The 16,535-nt window shown below is 40.6% G+C and overlaps 2 protein-coding genes across 6 annotated transcripts; both read left to right on the top strand.

Annotated features, from left to right (window-relative positions):
• The first annotated feature begins 1,332 nt into the window (after nt 1-1,332).
• gnl3l (guanine nucleotide binding protein-like 3 (nucleolar)-like) lies at nt 1,333-7,352 on the top strand. 2 transcript variants are annotated; one of them, XM_051414605.1, is made up of 15 exons: nt 1,335-1,430; nt 1,524-1,567; nt 2,709-2,819; nt 2,920-3,036; nt 3,140-3,223; nt 4,019-4,154; nt 4,289-4,392; nt 4,526-4,670; nt 4,763-4,850; nt 4,930-5,107; nt 5,198-5,340; nt 5,432-5,568; nt 6,274-6,440; nt 6,552-6,726; nt 7,260-7,352. In XM_051414605.1, exons 1-15 carry the CDS (start codon nt 1,418-1,420, stop codon nt 7,322-7,324), a joined length of 1,707 nt encoding a protein of 568 aa, XP_051270565.1. In that variant the 5' UTR covers nt 1,335-1,417; the 3' UTR covers nt 7,325-7,352. The 2 variants fall into 2 exon arrangements, 1 of the variants encoding a protein (XP_051270565.1); XR_007886426.1 differs by lacking the exon at nt 7,260-7,352 and having other exon boundaries at nt 1,333-1,430; nt 5,415-5,568.
• Nucleotides 7,353-7,549: 197 nt separating this feature from the next.
• tfe3b (transcription factor binding to IGHM enhancer 3b) lies at nt 7,550-15,407 on the top strand. Of its 4 annotated transcripts, XM_051414607.1 has the most exons (10): nt 7,561-7,714; nt 8,804-8,845; nt 9,781-10,008; nt 10,106-10,330; nt 11,165-11,260; nt 12,051-12,162; nt 12,436-12,492; nt 12,639-12,714; nt 12,853-13,018; nt 13,149-15,407. In XM_051414607.1, exons 3-10 carry the CDS (start codon nt 9,817-9,819, stop codon nt 13,608-13,610), a joined length of 1,386 nt encoding a protein of 461 aa, XP_051270567.1. In that variant the 5' UTR covers nt 7,561-7,714; nt 8,804-8,845; nt 9,781-9,816; the 3' UTR covers nt 13,611-15,407. The 4 variants fall into 4 exon arrangements, with proteins under 4 accessions (XP_051270569.1, XP_051270566.1, XP_051270567.1 ...); XM_051414609.1 differs by lacking the exon at nt 8,804-8,845 and having other exon boundaries at nt 7,550-7,714; nt 12,871-13,018; XM_051414606.1 differs by lacking the exon at nt 8,804-8,845 and having other exon boundaries at nt 7,550-7,714.
• Nucleotides 15,408-16,535: the final 1,128 nt, after the last annotated feature.

Genomic DNA, 16,535 nt, shown 5'->3' with positions numbered 1-16,535 from the left:
GTTACATAAAGTGCACGCACTATAATTCATGAGAGTGAGGTTATTATAGAGTGTATTAAAGTGTTTACATAAAATGTATCATAATGTATTAAAATTTTCCATTACACACATGATGCAAAAATGATCATTCCCACTAATCGTGAATCATATCGCAAACGCAATATCTATCAAAATAATCGCAATAAGATTTTTTTTTACCATATCATACGACCCTAATAGCAAGACACAAAAGGACATTCATGGTTCCCATAGGATTTAATAACTCTGGTCATCGGCTACATTTTGCTTCAGCTTGGGTCTGTGAAATAAATGAATATACAGCTAAACGAAAGGTAATTGTCTCACAAAGCTGCTAGATTGAAATGGAATACTTGTGTTGAGTACCAGTTATTTCTATAAAATGTTTTGTGCTAAAGTAAATAAATAATAATGATATCAATGAAATGCCTGTACCAGATGTTGTCTTCCTTGGTTTGGGATGTACACATGCAGATGGGATTGAGGCACTGACTACTGCCTTATCAGTCCTTCCAGTTGAATAATGCGGAGATTTTTTGTGATTGTTGCGGCAAAAATCCTTGATTATGCGGCACGTTTTCTTAAAAAATGCGATTGAATATGCGGGATATTTATGCAATTTTATGCGATGAAATTGAGAGAACTTGCAAAAACTGCGGTTTGATGAAAAAAAGAAAAAAAAGTGATTCCCCCAACACCCTGTTCTCACTAGGCTACTACCTGACTGTAAAGAGTCATTTCTTCCTATGATAAGCAAGCATACTACATCACAGAAAGTGCTGGGAATATTTAAGTTCTCATCTTGTTTTATTTCAGACCTTAATAAACACATGGCTCAAACTTACAAAACATTGATGAGTCAAACAAGTTCTGTAGCTTTACAAAAGGAATATGCAACAACTTCTGTAAAAATGAATAAATAAAACGTGAGACTGAATTACGGGCTTCGTCGCGTAATTACGTCACTTCATAACGTTCCCATGGCAACAGGGGAAAATGGCTGCTTGTGTGAAGTGAACGCAACATTGTTCAACTTTCTGCTAAGATATATGTGACTTTTCTGCAACGAAAATGTGGGGATTATGAAATCATGCAAGCCCCGCATATTTTGCGCGGAAATCGGCAATTTATGCGGCGAAAGTGCGGCGTATTTGAAAAAATGCGGCCCCCGCATAAATATGCGGACTTTGGCTGATTATGCATTGAATTATGCGATCGCATAATCGCGTTTTTCTGGAGGGATTCTGCCTAATGTAGGACCATACTGTCAATATTTGGGAACCACATCGTTTGACGCTTTTATTTTGACATGTAGCAGGATGTTGTGTGTGACGTCATTGTGTGCGCATGTCCACCCCGTTGCCACACACGTGAAGAAGGACGAGACTTGGGTGAAGTTATGTCGAAAGCTAGTACGTATTTTGTCGGTATTGACTGAATGTATTCACTCATTCAGTGACTGTGGGTGAGTTTAACCGGATTCTGTCGTTTCTTACGTTTTGCAGAACAAAAACGAGCCAAACGTCTCGGCTTCCTCGGAAAACTTAAGGTAAGAGCCGCTCGGCTAATGTTGTCCGTGGCTAACTCTCTGGAGCTGGAGCTGGCTGTCACTTGGTGTTACTTGGTGATCTGTTTTGGCGGAATTAAAACAGTTTTTCCAGCGTGTAGCAGTTGCCAAAACGTAATTTAACAATCATTCAAATGTAGTTTCAAGAGCCTTTCAAGAACATCTTTTTAACCCAACTCCCTGAAGGGAACTGTTAACCCTTTAGGGGATACACATCTGTATCTTCCAGCTCAAAAGGTTTACAGTAATGGAAGAGAGTATCAGTAGCGCTGAGTGGTACATCGCTCAGACTGAGTCTACGGATGGGTAAGATGCTGTCCCAGCTGCCTTTATCGCCATACTTTGGTGTACATTTTAGCATTTAGCAGCGTCACTGTCACTCATGTCTTTGGAAAGAAACCAAACAACTGTACAGTGTTTATAGCAGTGGCGGATCTAGGAAAATATTCATGGGGTGGCATAAATATATGCTGATTCAATTGCAGTCAATCACATATATCAGTGTTTGCTGGGAAACCCCCCAAATGAAGAGAGTTGAACTCACAAACATTACATTTTGTGGCACATTAGTAAAACCTTGAATAGTAATATCTAAAGGTGACATCATGAATCTGATTTTTTTATTTTCAAATCTGCAGACATGTTCCTGACTTTTCATTGAACTTAAGCCTATGATTTAGTCTGGTATGGGGCCATAATAGATCATTGAATTAATTTCAGTTTTTTGGTATATCATTTTAGCCAGGTATTTTTTTTGTCTCATATTCAGGTATGGCAATGACATGTCACATGGTAAAGCACACACAAATACAGCAGAGAAGCTCTTTGTGATTATGTTCACTTTTACACACCTGCTGACCATTGGGTAAAACACCATGTCCCACACAGATCCGGGCACTACATTTTACTATCATTATCTTTATTCATAAGTCAGATTTTTAAGCGATCCTAAGACATGTGGAGTATATTTCTTATCAGTTGGCTAGTAAACTGTGTAAGCTCTTATTTTACAATGTCTTGTAAATGTGGTGATTCATTGAATGATTAGCTTCCTATGTCTATTATGAACTAAAAGAAAATATATTATTTAACAATATATTTGGCACGTTTTCCTGTGTTATAGACTACAGATGGACAAAAGGGTGACGTTTCAGGGCAGCCAAAGAATTCAGAGAAGTCATCTGTGCACCATGTCAAAGCCCAAAGAAATCCAGAAGAAATCAGGAAACAAAGGGTGAACATTTGAAAGTCGTGCTTGCAGTCATATTTGTGGTTATGCTGCTGATATTTCCTTGAAGTTAACCAGTCCCTCAATTCATACCATTCCTAATTAGCTTCAGGACCTCCAGGAAAAGCAGAGAATCTCTAGAGAACAAGAGCTGATGAAGAGGAGGAATTTGCAAAGCTTTCAGAATGACATCCTACAGCGACAAAGAGAGTTTGAGCACAGGGTAAATGTCAGCCTGTTCAGTGGAAATGGAATCCAATTACAACCACTGCATACTATACAGATTTCCATTGTAGTGATTTCTGTTTTCTTCTTTGTGTTCGCAGGAGATGGAGATGCAGAGTTTGGAGAAGCATGTTAATTTTGAAAATGAGAATTCAAGAAAAGCATATTACAGAGAATTTAAAAAGGTATGTAGTTGCTCTATACATGCAACAAACTGGCCCATTTCTGTGCAATATTACAATTTTAGAGGCACACACTTAGACTTATCATTCTCCAACTTGAGCACTTTTCTTTCAGTCTTTTTAAAAGCAGTCAAAAAATGACTAGGAGAATGAGAAGAAGTTTGTGGGGGAACATGACGCACACATACACAGAGATTGACATTGGTAATCCAGATGTCACATCATGATATGGACATTTTTTTTACACTTTTATTGTTTGGAAAAACAGTGAGGGAAACAGATATATAGCAGACGGGCTGCAAGCTTTTAAAACTCCCGGTGTTGCCTGTTCAGCAGCCAAATACAGTGTGTGTGAGTGGCGGGGGCCCCCATTAAGGGGATACTCAGGGGTGAAATCAACGACTTATACTAACAGGCCACAGTGCACCCGCTGGTGCTGTTTGCTGCAGACTGTCTAGAACCCCATGGCAGTGGTTGGGACGGGTGAGCAAAGGGTAGTGAGTGTTTTTTGCCAAGTTTGAGTCTCGTCACCATGTAGCGGTAAATCTATTTAAAATGAAACAAAATACAACCATTCAAAGTTTTATGTCCCTCCCCTGTTACCAAAATAAAAAGCATGAGTCCCTCCCCAGTGCTTAAAAACATTATTTGACTTGCGAATCCCTCATAAATAACAAACAGTACCTTTTAATAAAACTATTTCTTCAGAAACGTAATAGAATGGGGCGGAGTGGACTTGAACATGATTGTTGTGTTTTTAAAAACAGTTTTTTTTTTTTTTTTTTTTTTTTTAAAAAGGTAGTGGAGGCCTCAGATGTGATTTTGGAAGTTTTGGATGCACGTGACCCTCTTGGCTGCAGATGTCCTCAGGTGGAGCAGGCAGTCATTCAAAGTGGAACCAACAAAAAGATAGTTTTAGTGCTTAATAAAATTGGTAAGTTAGCCAAATAAATGTATTTAATATAGTTATAGGGAACTGTATATTTTGCACATATTTGATGTGATAACAAAGTGTATTTATTGTGTGAAATATTCAATGCATGACTGATGGTTTTACTTTGATTATAGATTTGGTGTCAAAGGAAATTGTGGAAAAGTGGATTAAGTATCTTCGTAATGAGTTTCCCACAGTAGCTTTCAAAGCATCTACCCAGCAACAGACCAAGAACTTGGTATGTAATTAAATGTTTATATTGTGATTGGCACAAAAATGCAAATTGAGATTCAAATAATTTAAGCTATAGAATAACATGATTTCTTATGAACACTTAACAATGTTTCCCATCTGTCTCGTGCCATGGACAGAAACGCAGTAACGTACCAGTGACACAAGCCACCACAGAGCTCCTTAGTAGCAGCGCCTGTATTGGTGCAGATAGCTTGATGAAGCTACTTGGCAACTACTGCCGCAACCTAGACATAAAGACGGCCATCACTGTAGGTGTTGTAGGTAAGCACCGCATCCAGCAATACCCCAGGTTTATTATGTGTTTAACTCAATTTTACCCAAAGTTAAGTTATTGCGCCACTCCCGTTTTGTAGGTTTTCCAAATGTGGGAAAGAGCAGTTTGATCAACAGTTTGAAACGGGCACGAGCGTGCAGTGTTGGAGCCACTCCTGGTGTCACCAAGTAAGTATACAGTAAGGTTGCTCCTGTGGAATCCTGCTTGTTTCCTGCTAGTTTTGCTGATGGGGTTGATGGATTTCAGGTGCCTTCAAGAGGTGCATCTGGACAAACACATTAAGCTTCTAGATTGCCCCGGCATCGTCATGGCAACTTCAACGACTGACGCAGCAATGATTCTTCGCAACTGTGTGAAAATCGAACAGCTTGTAGATCCCCTTCCACCTGTTGAAGCCATCCTGCGACGCTGCAACAAGGCGCAGGTATGTCATGTTGCCGTTACAACCTTTTATTATTAGGTTGTTTGATTGTGTCACACTGCCACCTACACACTGATTTTGCTGGATGTTCAGATCATGGAGCACTACGGAGTTCCAGACTTTCACACAGCTCTGGAGTTCTTGTCAATGCTTGCTCGACGTCAAGGAAAACTAAGAAAGGGAGGACTGCCTGACACTGACAAAGCAGCTAAGAGTGTGTTAATGGACTGGACTGGGTGAGTAGAAATTAAAAATTTGGAAGTTTTGGGATGACAATTAATCAATGTTCTTATTAATGTGTTAATTTCAGTATGTCATGTTATTTAGAGGAAGGATCAGCTACTTCACGCACCCTCCAGAGACACACACTCTTCCCACACATGTCAGTGCCGAGATTGTTACAGAGATGGGTAAAGCTTTTGACTGGGATGAGCTGGAAAAGGGAAATCAGAAGGTTCTTGCAGGTAAAATTTTAAAAGTCATTTCAACCAAATCACAAAAAAACGACCTTACTACATTCAGCAGTGTTTCCTCTTTGTTGATTTTGGAGCGGCGGCCTGCCACTGTTAGATTTCTGCTGCCACGGTATCAGAAATGGGGCAGACGCACAATGTAGTCACGGTTGCCTTTTAAGTGATCCTGCCGACATAATGCACCCCCGTTGGCTGCCGCTCACATTGCAATTTAACAACAAGTAGAACTATTCAGAGGTTATTGGGGCTGTCCAGTTTAACTCCACATACTGTTGTGTTGATGTAGCTTATTGTCAAAACGTTCGCTTTCTTCCAAGTCGACTATTAAACTAACAGCTCCACCAAAAACGTCACCGCGGTGGGTCCGTTTTAATTGGACAACGTTCAACTTGTCAGTTCTCGTCCTGATATCAAACATCTGGAAACATTAAAACAGTAAATATATTTGTTTGTGTGGCAGTGAAGTGTCAGTTCTGTTTCATACATAAAACGTTTGCCGGTGTGACGGGACGGGGAGGCGTGACGGATGGGATGGGACCTGGGGGGGGTTTCGGATGGGCCTGCACCCACTGCTAAAAAAAAATCCTAGAGGAAACACTGTTCAGGTTACCTTGGTCTTAGTTAAATATACATTTTACATAGTTAGAATACCCCCCAAAAAGTTGCTCCAAAGGTGGGCTTTTCGCTGTGTTTCAGAGTCATCTTGCCCTGATGTCCAAATGGGATTCTGCATGGAAACCACTGGAATGACACAGGGTGGCCAGGGCGAAGCACCTTCTGACTTGGAAGTGGTGGGGGGATCATTGGAAGAGCCAGAATTTAAAGATGAAATTGAATCTATGGAGGATGAGCAGGACCCAGAGGTTTGAAACAGCGCCGTCCTTACAACTAAAGTGGTTACATACTTATAGCATGTTGTGCACTTAAAATGTTCAAAATGTGGTTTGTTTAACTTTCTGTCCTGCTCAACATAGTTCGGACCAATGACGGTGGAGATAAAATCTCAGAAGTCAAAGACGGACTTACCGGCAAATGATGCTGCATCCAGGGCTCCAGGTTTGAAGGATATCTTGAATGTAGAGCCTCTACAGCAGGGCCAGGCTCTCCAGGCTGCCAGCAAGAAGAGAAAAAAGCAACAGAAAAGAGCTGGTTTGTATAAATATTGCTCTCAGCTCTATATCATCTTGTCTGTGGTGTGGTGTATTCATGCAGTGATTTCTTCTCCTTTTTACCCGTTATCTAAGAAAAAGTAAACAAAACGGTAAAACCTCATAGTTGGTTAGTTAGTTTTGTTGTAAACAAGTAAACAGGCCTAATTTTTCTAATTTCTGTCACTCACTTTTAAACCAAAGTGCAAAAGAGGCTGAGATGAGGCCTTATGCAACAGAAATGTCTATCCTTTATTTAACTAGGTAAAAGTCAACAGGTTAAGAGGGCGGAATAAACATTGTTATAACAATAAGCAATACAAACACTACTGTGACACACTACAAATCTGTAAACATGATCCAGCTAATATACATCAAAAGGTCATGGACAGGGTGGTACATTACTCATATCCACATAAACACACTGGCAGGCTTCTCTTCGGGGTAATGTGTTTTCTTTATACCTGTCACTGATTATATTTAATCCTGCAAATAAAATGTATGTGTCTTTTCTTCTTATTTCCCCCTATGTAGACAAAATTGCCACCAAACTCTCAGACACCTTGACATCTGCAATGGACTTCTCATTTTCAGATTAAAATGGATTGAAATAAAAGATTAAAATAATTCATTATTTGTGTTTTTGTGTTTTTTTGGTCCCTTGATCCTTTCTTTGTTTATAAGAATGATTCAGTCTCTAATGGTGTTTTTTTTACAGGGTAGAATAGTAGTTTTATCTCATTCTACCTCAGGTAAACCTGCACTATGAAGGCAGTGTGGGAAATGTAGGACTCTCAGCACTATCAACAAGTTCCGGGTAACATGCGTCGGATGACCTCAGCCCCTCGGCCCGAGATAAACAACACTGTTCAGAGCCGAGGCTAGCGACTGTGCGAAGAGCGTGTGTTCACCGACTTTAAAATGGCAAAGAAAACGGAAGACTTCGGAGGTTTATGGCTGTGATTACGTCAAACAAATCTATTGCCACAGTATGTTTTTATCTTTACTCAGAAATAAAGTATATAGCTAGGTAGCATCTTTTTGGCAACTATCGGCTGCTAGCTGGCTAGTTAGCCAGCTAGCTAAGCTGCAACTTCCTATTTTTTTACTTTCTCGTGTCTGCGTCTTCAGGTACTGCGGATACACCTCTGCTTTCAACAAAAATAGCACCACCTTCCCGTAGGTGACTGCTAGGGAACTGAGGAGCCACTGAAAGGCGTCTTCGGTGTAAATACTGGCTGTATTTGTGTAGCGTGGTGGTGAGGGCCTGTTAGCAGCACTGAGCTGTCAAGTGAACTCTGCTAACTCATGACGCTTGATAAATGCTAGCGAAAATCAGAGATTACGAAATCAGCCAAAAGTCACCTAGCGTATGTTATGTTGTGAGCTTAAATGGCTCATTCGACTTAATAAAAATCAGGCATGAAGTAAATCAGCTGTCAGACAGCCAACTATGTAACGTTAAGTTACTAAATATACACAACTTGTAACGTATTTTGAGTTGTTTTGGGAAGGCAGTGAGTGGTGCATTCATTTATGTTCCTACTGGAGTCATGTGGCAAGAACTACACTGTAATAATATGAGTATACACTGTCAAGTCTATACACGTCTATACACTGGTGGATGTAGGTGTCTGTGGATTTAATGAGGAAGTAGGCGTGAAGTGTGAAGGCTGGTTTGTGTGTAAGGTACCAGCTCTTGGTTGGGGTCTTTATGAGAGCACACTGTGGACTGAAAGAGGCAGAACTGCACCACATATATCAGATGATGAGAGGATGTACAGATATTATAAAGTTCAAAAGTAATTAAATGTATTTGTTATTGTACTGTTTATGAAGTACGGCCTAATCAAGGAAGGAAAAACTATTCAAGATAAACTGGATTAGATCTCCAGTTCAGTCATGTTTTATTAATGAATGGCAGTAGGGTACTTACAGTTTTTAATGAGTCTGTGTTATTTTTGGCAGCAGTTTAATGCTTTCTCTAAATTCCTGAAGGCAATTCAACAAATTTATACAGGAAAAGTGATGATGGCCCTGATGTGATCAGTTTTATTGTGATTTTATTTTACAATCAGCAGGCGGTGGCGAGGACTTTGCAAACTGACTGATGGTGTTTGGTAAGATTCCTTGATTGTGCTGGTGGGCAGAAAATAGATAATAGAATAAGTTTCTCTCGTCTGTCCATCTTTACTGTTTTATTAATAAATCTGGAAAACAGGAGGTAATAAACCTGCAGTCTACTGGACATCTTGCTGTTTTCAGTTTTGATGCATCTTCAAAGGCAGAAAATCTCACCATTAGTTCATTCGGATACCTAACAGTGGATTACAATTGGATTTTGACAGGGGTGGCCTTGTCCAGGATAGATAAACATTACATATTGAAAGAAAAAACTTAACTGCTCATCTGCATCTGAATGATTAAAAGAAAGAGCATACGGGGCAACATGATGAGCTGTGTCTTCCACATGGACCTATTATTGTTGGTGATGATAACACACACAAGGAGACACATCATCCACAGTCTTGAGCAGCTGGATAGCCAGGTTGCTGGAGGATCAGTAGAGGACTGTAATTCTGGAAGTGAAAGTCAGCATTTATGTGACAGCGGTTTCCTCACTAGATAGAAGTTATTTTCCCATGGCTTCTCAACTTACACTGAAAATATTTAGCTGTAGTAAACTTGAATGAGTTTGACGTCTTACACCGTACTATGTTATATTTCTCAGCAATTCATCATTTTTAAAGTAATCACAGGAGGGTCACAGAATGTTTGTCACATAATGAGCAGTTGTGATGATCAAGTGTGTTGATTTGTCCAGATGATACCATTTAAGTTATTTTCTTATTATTTTTAAACCAAATACAACATTTCCATTGGAAATCTGTTGTAGAAACCAGTGGTGGAAGTCTGAATAGGCCTCCAAAACCTCATCATTAGAGTACGATGGTGGATGATTTTAAGAGTTGAATTGTGTAATAATACAATAACATTAAATACTTTTAAAATACTATATTCTGTAATGCTTCTTTGTTCTGTGTTTGTTTTTCAGCTCCATCCCTAGATCTGGATAACCCTCTCTTCAGCCATGTCGTCGCGTGTGTTGCTGCGGCAGCAGCTGATGCGAGAACAAGCCCAGGAGCAGGAGAGACGTGAGGCCCAGCAGCAGGCCTCTGTCTCTCAGCTCAGGGCCTCTGACTCCACTCCAGCCATCTCTGTCACACTGCCCCCCAATGCTGCCCGTCCCCCTCCAGCACAGGTGCCTGTGGAGGTGCTGAAAGTAAGGGCGTCCTGTTTGTATGTTCATGTGTGTTTTTCATTTAGTGAAGTTGGAGTATGTTGGAACATTAGCACTTAACAGCTCTTTAAATGGTTAGGTGCAGACCCACTTGGAGAATCCTACCAGGTACCACATCCAGCAGGCACAGAGGCAACAGGTAAAGCAGTACCTCTCCACCACTCTGGGCAACATGGCGGTTACTCAGACCATGGGTGTGTCCCCTGTGCCGCAGTCCAGTTCTGCCCCTGAAGTTGCTCCTACTGCCAGCAGTGCCCCCAACAGTCCCATGGCTCTGCTTAACATCGGATCCAACAAGGAGGAAGTATGTGAAATTTCTGCTTTGATACCAGTGAATTTCCCTTCTTGTGTGTGGGCTTGGTTTGCTGGTATAGCAGATTACACAACCATGCCAATAGTTCTGCAAACTTACAATGCATTTTTGGAGAAGTTAAATGTCTAACCCAGTGCTCACTTCTAGCTTAATTACTTTTTGTTTGCTCTGCAATGATGTGCCCGAAGGTCCCACTGTGATGATGCATGCCGTTTGTCATTATACCCTTGTTGGCCTGTTGTCACAATAAGATGTTAAATACTGCACCTACAGTTTAACCATGCCCAGCACGTCTGTTGAATACATCTCCTTCTTTGAAATCAGGCCTCTTTAGAACAGTTACTTTGGTTCAAATGAGGGCTGCACGATCTATCGAAATATTATTGCAATAGCTGGGCGTTTGAATCCAACCTGTATTCCTTTGCCAACTCTTATGCTTACTCCTATGCAAATCACAGAAGCTGCAATTTTGTGATAAAGGTCAAATGTGTGACAAAACAGCATTATAAGGAAGTACCGTAGTTTTGAAGAGATTCCAAATCTTGTTCTCTAGATTGAACAAAACATGTTTGTTTGGTACAGACCTCCTAAAATGTCCCATCATCATAATGTTTTTTCAGTGAAAATTAAATGTCTGATGCAAAAATGATCATTCCCACTACTCGAGAATCATCACAATCGCAGTATGTTTTGTCCATATAGTGCAGCCCTAGTTTAAATGTTCTGTTTTAAATTACAAAGTACGTTGATTACTCTGACACATTTAACCCTGGCGGCTTGAGTGACTTAGTACCACTGGCTTTTTCTCTCATCTGCTTTATTTAGATCGACGATGTGATCGACGACATCATAAGTCTTGAATCCAGTTTTAATGACGACATCATTACGTTGATTGACTCAGGTCTTCAGTTGCCGAGCACGGTATGAAGAACAATGTGTTTATTTAACTATGAATACTTCCTTTTTAGAATTTCCTATAGAGCTCACCGTTTCTTCTTTAGATGCACAGTAACAGGATAACACAGTAGATTTCAGGCAGGTCTTACCCACTGATGTTTTACATCCAAAGTGTTTTTCCTGTGAATGGACAGTCTCTTTTATGTGTGGAATTCTGAAGTCGTAGGAGTAAATATACACTTTTGGCACTCAGTCACTATTCGTCACAAAAGTGCTGCCTGGGTGGAGCAAAGCTATCAGAGGATACAAGACCAGGAGAAGCGAGACAAAGCGGATTGTGCTCATAAAAAAGGAACACTGTAGCTGCCAGGTTAACAACTTACTTGAGACAGAAAGAGCTTGCCAAAATTTGGCCACAGAACAAAAAATGAGGATTATGGTGATGCTGTTGGAGGAAAAGAAAAAGAAGCACAGTGAGGTAAAAGCTTTTGGTGATTTTTGAAATGGCACCAGATATTGTTGTTTACGTTTTAATCTGTAAGATTGTGGTATAAGCGGTTGGTTAGGGTGCATTAGCCTTGAACAGCATCTGTAGATACAAATTTTAGTTTGTAATATCTGCCTTTTCACTGTGGTCCGGTTCCATTGTGCAGTAGTAGTAGTAGCATTCCACAGACACCAAACTTTGATTCTACTTTCAACTCGAGGAACAGGTTGCTCTTACCTTTTAAGCAGGAATGGGGAAGACATCCTTTTTACATATTTGCTTTTAGATTTCTGGCTATCAATAACCATTAACCTTTTATTCCTGTAGCTCCCAGGAAATCTGTTGGACGTGTACCATAGCCCTGGAATGGCAGCACCTACTCTGACTGTCAGCAACTCCTGCCCTGCTGATCTTCCAAAAATTAAAAGGGAAATTACGGGTACTGTCACTTTTAGAAACATATGTCCCTTTTTTAATGTTAAGGAAAGCCTTTATTTAAAGCAGCTACAAGGAACTTTCATTTTGTGTTGATTCTAGTGGCCCCTGTGGACAAAAGCGCTAGTGTTTCCACTGACTCAGTGGCAGGCATTAACAATAACTACATAGAAATAGCTAATCTTCATATAGAGGCATTAGTAGGACTGTTTTCTAACCAGTTAAAAACTCTTTGTGGTACATTTAAGATGGATAACGCAATGAATTTGTCTTTCAGATTCAGATGCCAAAGCACTAATGAAAGAAAGGCAGAAGAAAGACAACCACAACCTCAGTAAGTCAAGTTTTATTTCAACCATTTTTGACAGACATGCAATGCAGTGCATATTCAAAATCACAGTCTCAGTCTGCTCATGTCCATGTATATCATATACTGCTTCCTTAGTGACAACTGAACATGTCATTCTTGTTTGTTTACAGTTGAGAGGAGGCGGAGATTCAACATCAATGACCGTATAAAGGAGCTGGGTACACTGATACCCAAGTCAAATGACCCGTAAGGATACTTGAGGATACTTTGTTGAATCACTTAACAAGTATGAAATTCCAGTCATTTTAGTAACTATGAAATTTAATTAGGTTTTCTGTTTCTGTTGTTTCCTCTCTTCACTGCCTCTACAATATACATTTACTGATATCACAACAATGCAAGTGAGATGCGCTGGAATAAGGGCACCATTCTGAAAGCTTCTGTAGACTACATCAGGAAGTTACAGAAGGAGCAGCAGCGAGCCAAGGATATCGAAATGCGTCAGAAAAAGCTGGAGCAGGCAAACCACAGTCTAATGTTACGCATCCAGGTCAGTATATAGCAAATGTGTGTTCTGTTATTATAGTTATTATTGCTAAAGTTAGCATGCAACTCAGCCTGCATCATGCAGGCTTCTTTGTTCTGATACTAAAATATTTAGCTGCTGCTCTTCTTTTCAGGAGCTGGAAGTGCAGGCTCGGATCCACGGCCTCTCCTCCTCCAGCAGCATCTCACCTGCTCTGAGCTCCGATCCCTCCCTGCTCCAGCAGCAGCCGGTCCCACAGGGCGGCCAGTCTCTGCCTCCCAGCGCAGGAAGATCCTCCTCCCAAAACCTCCTCGGTCTGGGTGCAGCCATTGGACAGTCTCTGCCGGCCTCCTTCCTGTCCCCGCCCTCCTCAGACTCTCCTGCAGGTGTCACCATCAGCAGCCCCCTGGATCTGGGCAGCCTCAGCTTTGCCGAGCTAGACGACACATCCGCCTCAGCACTCTACCCAGACGTGGGCTTGGGAGACATTCTTATGGACGACGGATGCACCATGTCTCCAGACAGGATTGGCGAGCCGCTGTTTTCTCCTTTGTCACCAGGTGCCTCTAAAACCAGCAGTCGCAGGAGCAGCCTTGAAATGGATGAGGACTTGTGATGAGCTCTGTGTGGCGGTCAGAGACTGTCTGTAGGGACAAGAATGTCAGGACGTGCGGTCTATCCTTAAATAACGTTAAGTCTATTTATAGGACTGTAGAACTGAAAGCAAAAATAGCTAACATTAAGATCAAAACTAACAAACTTTGCATCTTGAATTTTTTTGCCATACAGACCTAATTTTCATTGTTCCTGTATGGAGCTGGTCAGATAATTATGTCTTTGTTTATAAATGCAATCTTGTTGAAATGAAATATTGTATAATAGGGGCATGGACTTAGCATTAAGAAATAATACATTCTATAATAGTTTTTAAGATTTTCTTCAGAGATTTAAGAGGGATATAAAGTTTGCTTGAATTTATTGTGCTCATTTCTAGGGAAGAAAGCTGTGAGGTTTCACAACAACATTGGCTGGTTTAAGAGATGCCAACACACAGTATATTTTGTTTTTCTGTAATTTTTAAAAAAATTTTTTTTTCAACTGACTGGAATCAGGGTTTGTTAATAGCAGTCGCATGCTCATCCGTGTTGGGTTACAGAAGGGATCTTTGTAAAGTGAATTGGCACATTGTGAAATATTTACTGCATATTGTATATAAGAATATTTTATTTTGAGCAATTTTATTGCACCTTATTTTTTGGCAGTCTATGCATTTTATGAGAGCTTTTGTCTGTTTTTTATTACCATTACACACAGTGGACGGCTAATGCCCAGGTTGCATGTATTTGTAATAAACCTTAAAAGCAGTGAAAAATCACTTGCTGCTGCAGCTAGTTAGCCAAAGCAGGACTTCTTCCAGAGTAGCTACTAATTACAAATCACCGTTTTATTTTTGAATATATTCACTCAGTCAACGGAAATAAGAGACGGTATGAGAAATGCAGAACAATTTTATCCTTTTACAATAGTACTGTAGTTCATAACATATTTTTTTGATACCTGAATAATAGTTTGATAAGTAGTTTCTCCTGACTAATATCTGTGTTGTCAGTGATTGTTTGTGTCTGTTAACCTTGGTGGTCACTGAGTGATTTTACCGGTTAGCATGTTCTACCAAGATGGTGGCTTTTTTTGACGATCAAAACTGATATATCTGAGAATGCATTATTGCTCATTGTAGTGTGACATCAGAGGGCTTTGGCCTCCTTTTAAACCAACCACTAGCCGCCTCACATTTGTAATAATAAGGAATAACCGTTTGCCGTGTGAAACCTGCAATGCAATTGTTATTCTGTAAAATAGCCACAAACTTTGGGGAGGCTTTTAATTTGCCAGATGCTTAACACAACCTTATGTATAGTTAATGAATGTGTGTTTGAGAAAGTACCTGCGTAAGTGTAGTTGTTTTGTGTTTTAACACTGGCACATTGTATTATTTCTTCCTTCAACACAACCTCCAAGTTATTGATATACTTAAATTCTAAGCTCTTCTTTTAGCTGTGATAACATAAAAACAATGAGATAAAGCAGCCAAAAACATCTGTACTCTTTGGTGGTTTGGTGGTTACAATGATTTTAGCGTGTCCTCTCCTCTTCATTCAGAACTCACCAACTTTGTTTTTGAGATAAAAGCAGCTCTACTCTATAGCACGGTGCTGCTGATTGCGTTGTTCCCATTCCTGTAAGATTAAGTACCCATGGTCAGCTTTTCCACTCATACACAATATTAACCATGTCTTACCCTGACGTATATTTGAGTGCTAACATTGACTGTTAACCATAATCCGGTAGCATTTGTGTCTTGTTGCTACAGGTTGGCTTTCAGAAGATTTTAACAAATAAATGATTCCCATTGGTTTGTGTCTGGATGTGGTTATTTGCTGGCAGCCAGAACTAGTGGTAAAGCATTTGAGAGATTTCCATAGCAAGGTCCAGGCACTCAGTAGCCTGCAGGCAGATGTCACAGACGGGACAGTCGCACAGGAAGCAGCGAGCACCCAGACAGCTGCAGAGGTCACATTGCTGGGTGACGTCCAGGAGAGGCTGCAGGGTGTTGGGCTCGCAGCCGCACAGGGATGAGCACAGTGACCAAACGCACTCGTTACACCCTCTCATTGTGGCCAGTAAACAGTCCAGTGGACGACAGAAGAGGCAGGCCAAAAGGACTGCAGCACAAAGGTCTCAAGGAAAGAAAGTTGACGACAACAAGAAAAGAGGCAAGGTGAGAGAGGAAAGCTTCAATTTAAGAACAAGAAGATAAGAAGGAATACACCATATTTTTGTGTCCTTACCATCAGCGTCCGGCTCAGTGTGGACCGTGGTGGTTTTTAGGCTGTTGATTGACTGGCTCACTTCATAGACTGTGCAGGCCTCCATAGAGGATGGCAGCAGGGCACAGGAGGGCTTTGGCTGGTCTCTCTCCACAGAGCATGGACTACAGATGGATACTGCTCTGGTCACTCCACCTTTTAGATTATTATGCAAGTTGGTTTCAACAGAGGCTCCTGCACCAGACATAAAAATGAACAACAAATGTTCATAAACATTACTTTTACAGGCAATTAAATAAATTATTACATATTCATAGATTAAGATACCTGTTGTTTTACTTGGGAACAGATTGACAGAGATGTCAGTTGAAGATAAATCAGTGTCCTCAGTGGAAATCAGCTCTGAACAATTTATGACTTCAGCCAAAGATCCTGGAAGACAAGAAAAGAAGAAAGTTAATCTTTTATTAACAATTGCAATGCATGACTTCATTCTCTATAAATGTCAATGTTTGACCTGCAATGGAGCTGTCGGGTATAATGGGGGGCTTTGAAGCAGTGGTTAGTGAGTCGCTGAACTTTTTGTTTTGTTCATCATTTCCATCATCCATCTTCTCATTCACATCTGCGGAATTCAGTTTGTCCTCCATCGTGGGATCCACTTAACTATGATGTGCGCTAAACTGAAAGACAACCAACCAGAGTTAGAAGGT

Source organism: Dicentrarchus labrax, unplaced genomic scaffold (genome assembly GCF_905237075.1).
Source record: "Dicentrarchus labrax unplaced genomic scaffold, dlabrax2021, whole genome shotgun sequence".
Taxonomy (NCBI): domain Eukaryota; kingdom Metazoa; phylum Chordata; class Actinopteri; family Moronidae; genus Dicentrarchus; species Dicentrarchus labrax.
Note: the sequence above shows the minus strand (reverse complement) of the source record. Positions and strands in the feature narration are given on the sequence as shown.

Excerpts from the sequence above, each read along its gene's own strand:
- tfe3b (XM_051414606.1), top strand. The coding sequence starts at position 9,817 with ATGTCGTCGCGTGTGTTGCTGCGGCAGCAGCTGATGCGAGAACAAGCC. Across the intron at positions 10,331-11,164 it reads TCGGATCCAACAAGGAGGAA|ATCGACGATGTGATCGACGA; the intron begins GTATGTGAAATT and ends TGCTTTATTTAG. Across the intron at positions 13,019-13,148 it reads GTCTAATGTTACGCATCCAG|GAGCTGGAAGTGCAGGCTCG; the intron begins GTCAGTATATAG and ends TCTTCTTTTCAG.
- gnl3l (XM_051414605.1), top strand. Across the intron at positions 2,820-2,919 it reads AAGAAATCAGGAAACAAAGG|CTTCAGGACCTCCAGGAAAA; the intron begins GTGAACATTTGA and ends ATTCCTAATTAG. Across the intron at positions 4,671-4,762 it reads CATCACTGTAGGTGTTGTAG|GTTTTCCAAATGTGGGAAAG; the intron begins GTAAGCACCGCA and ends CCCGTTTTGTAG.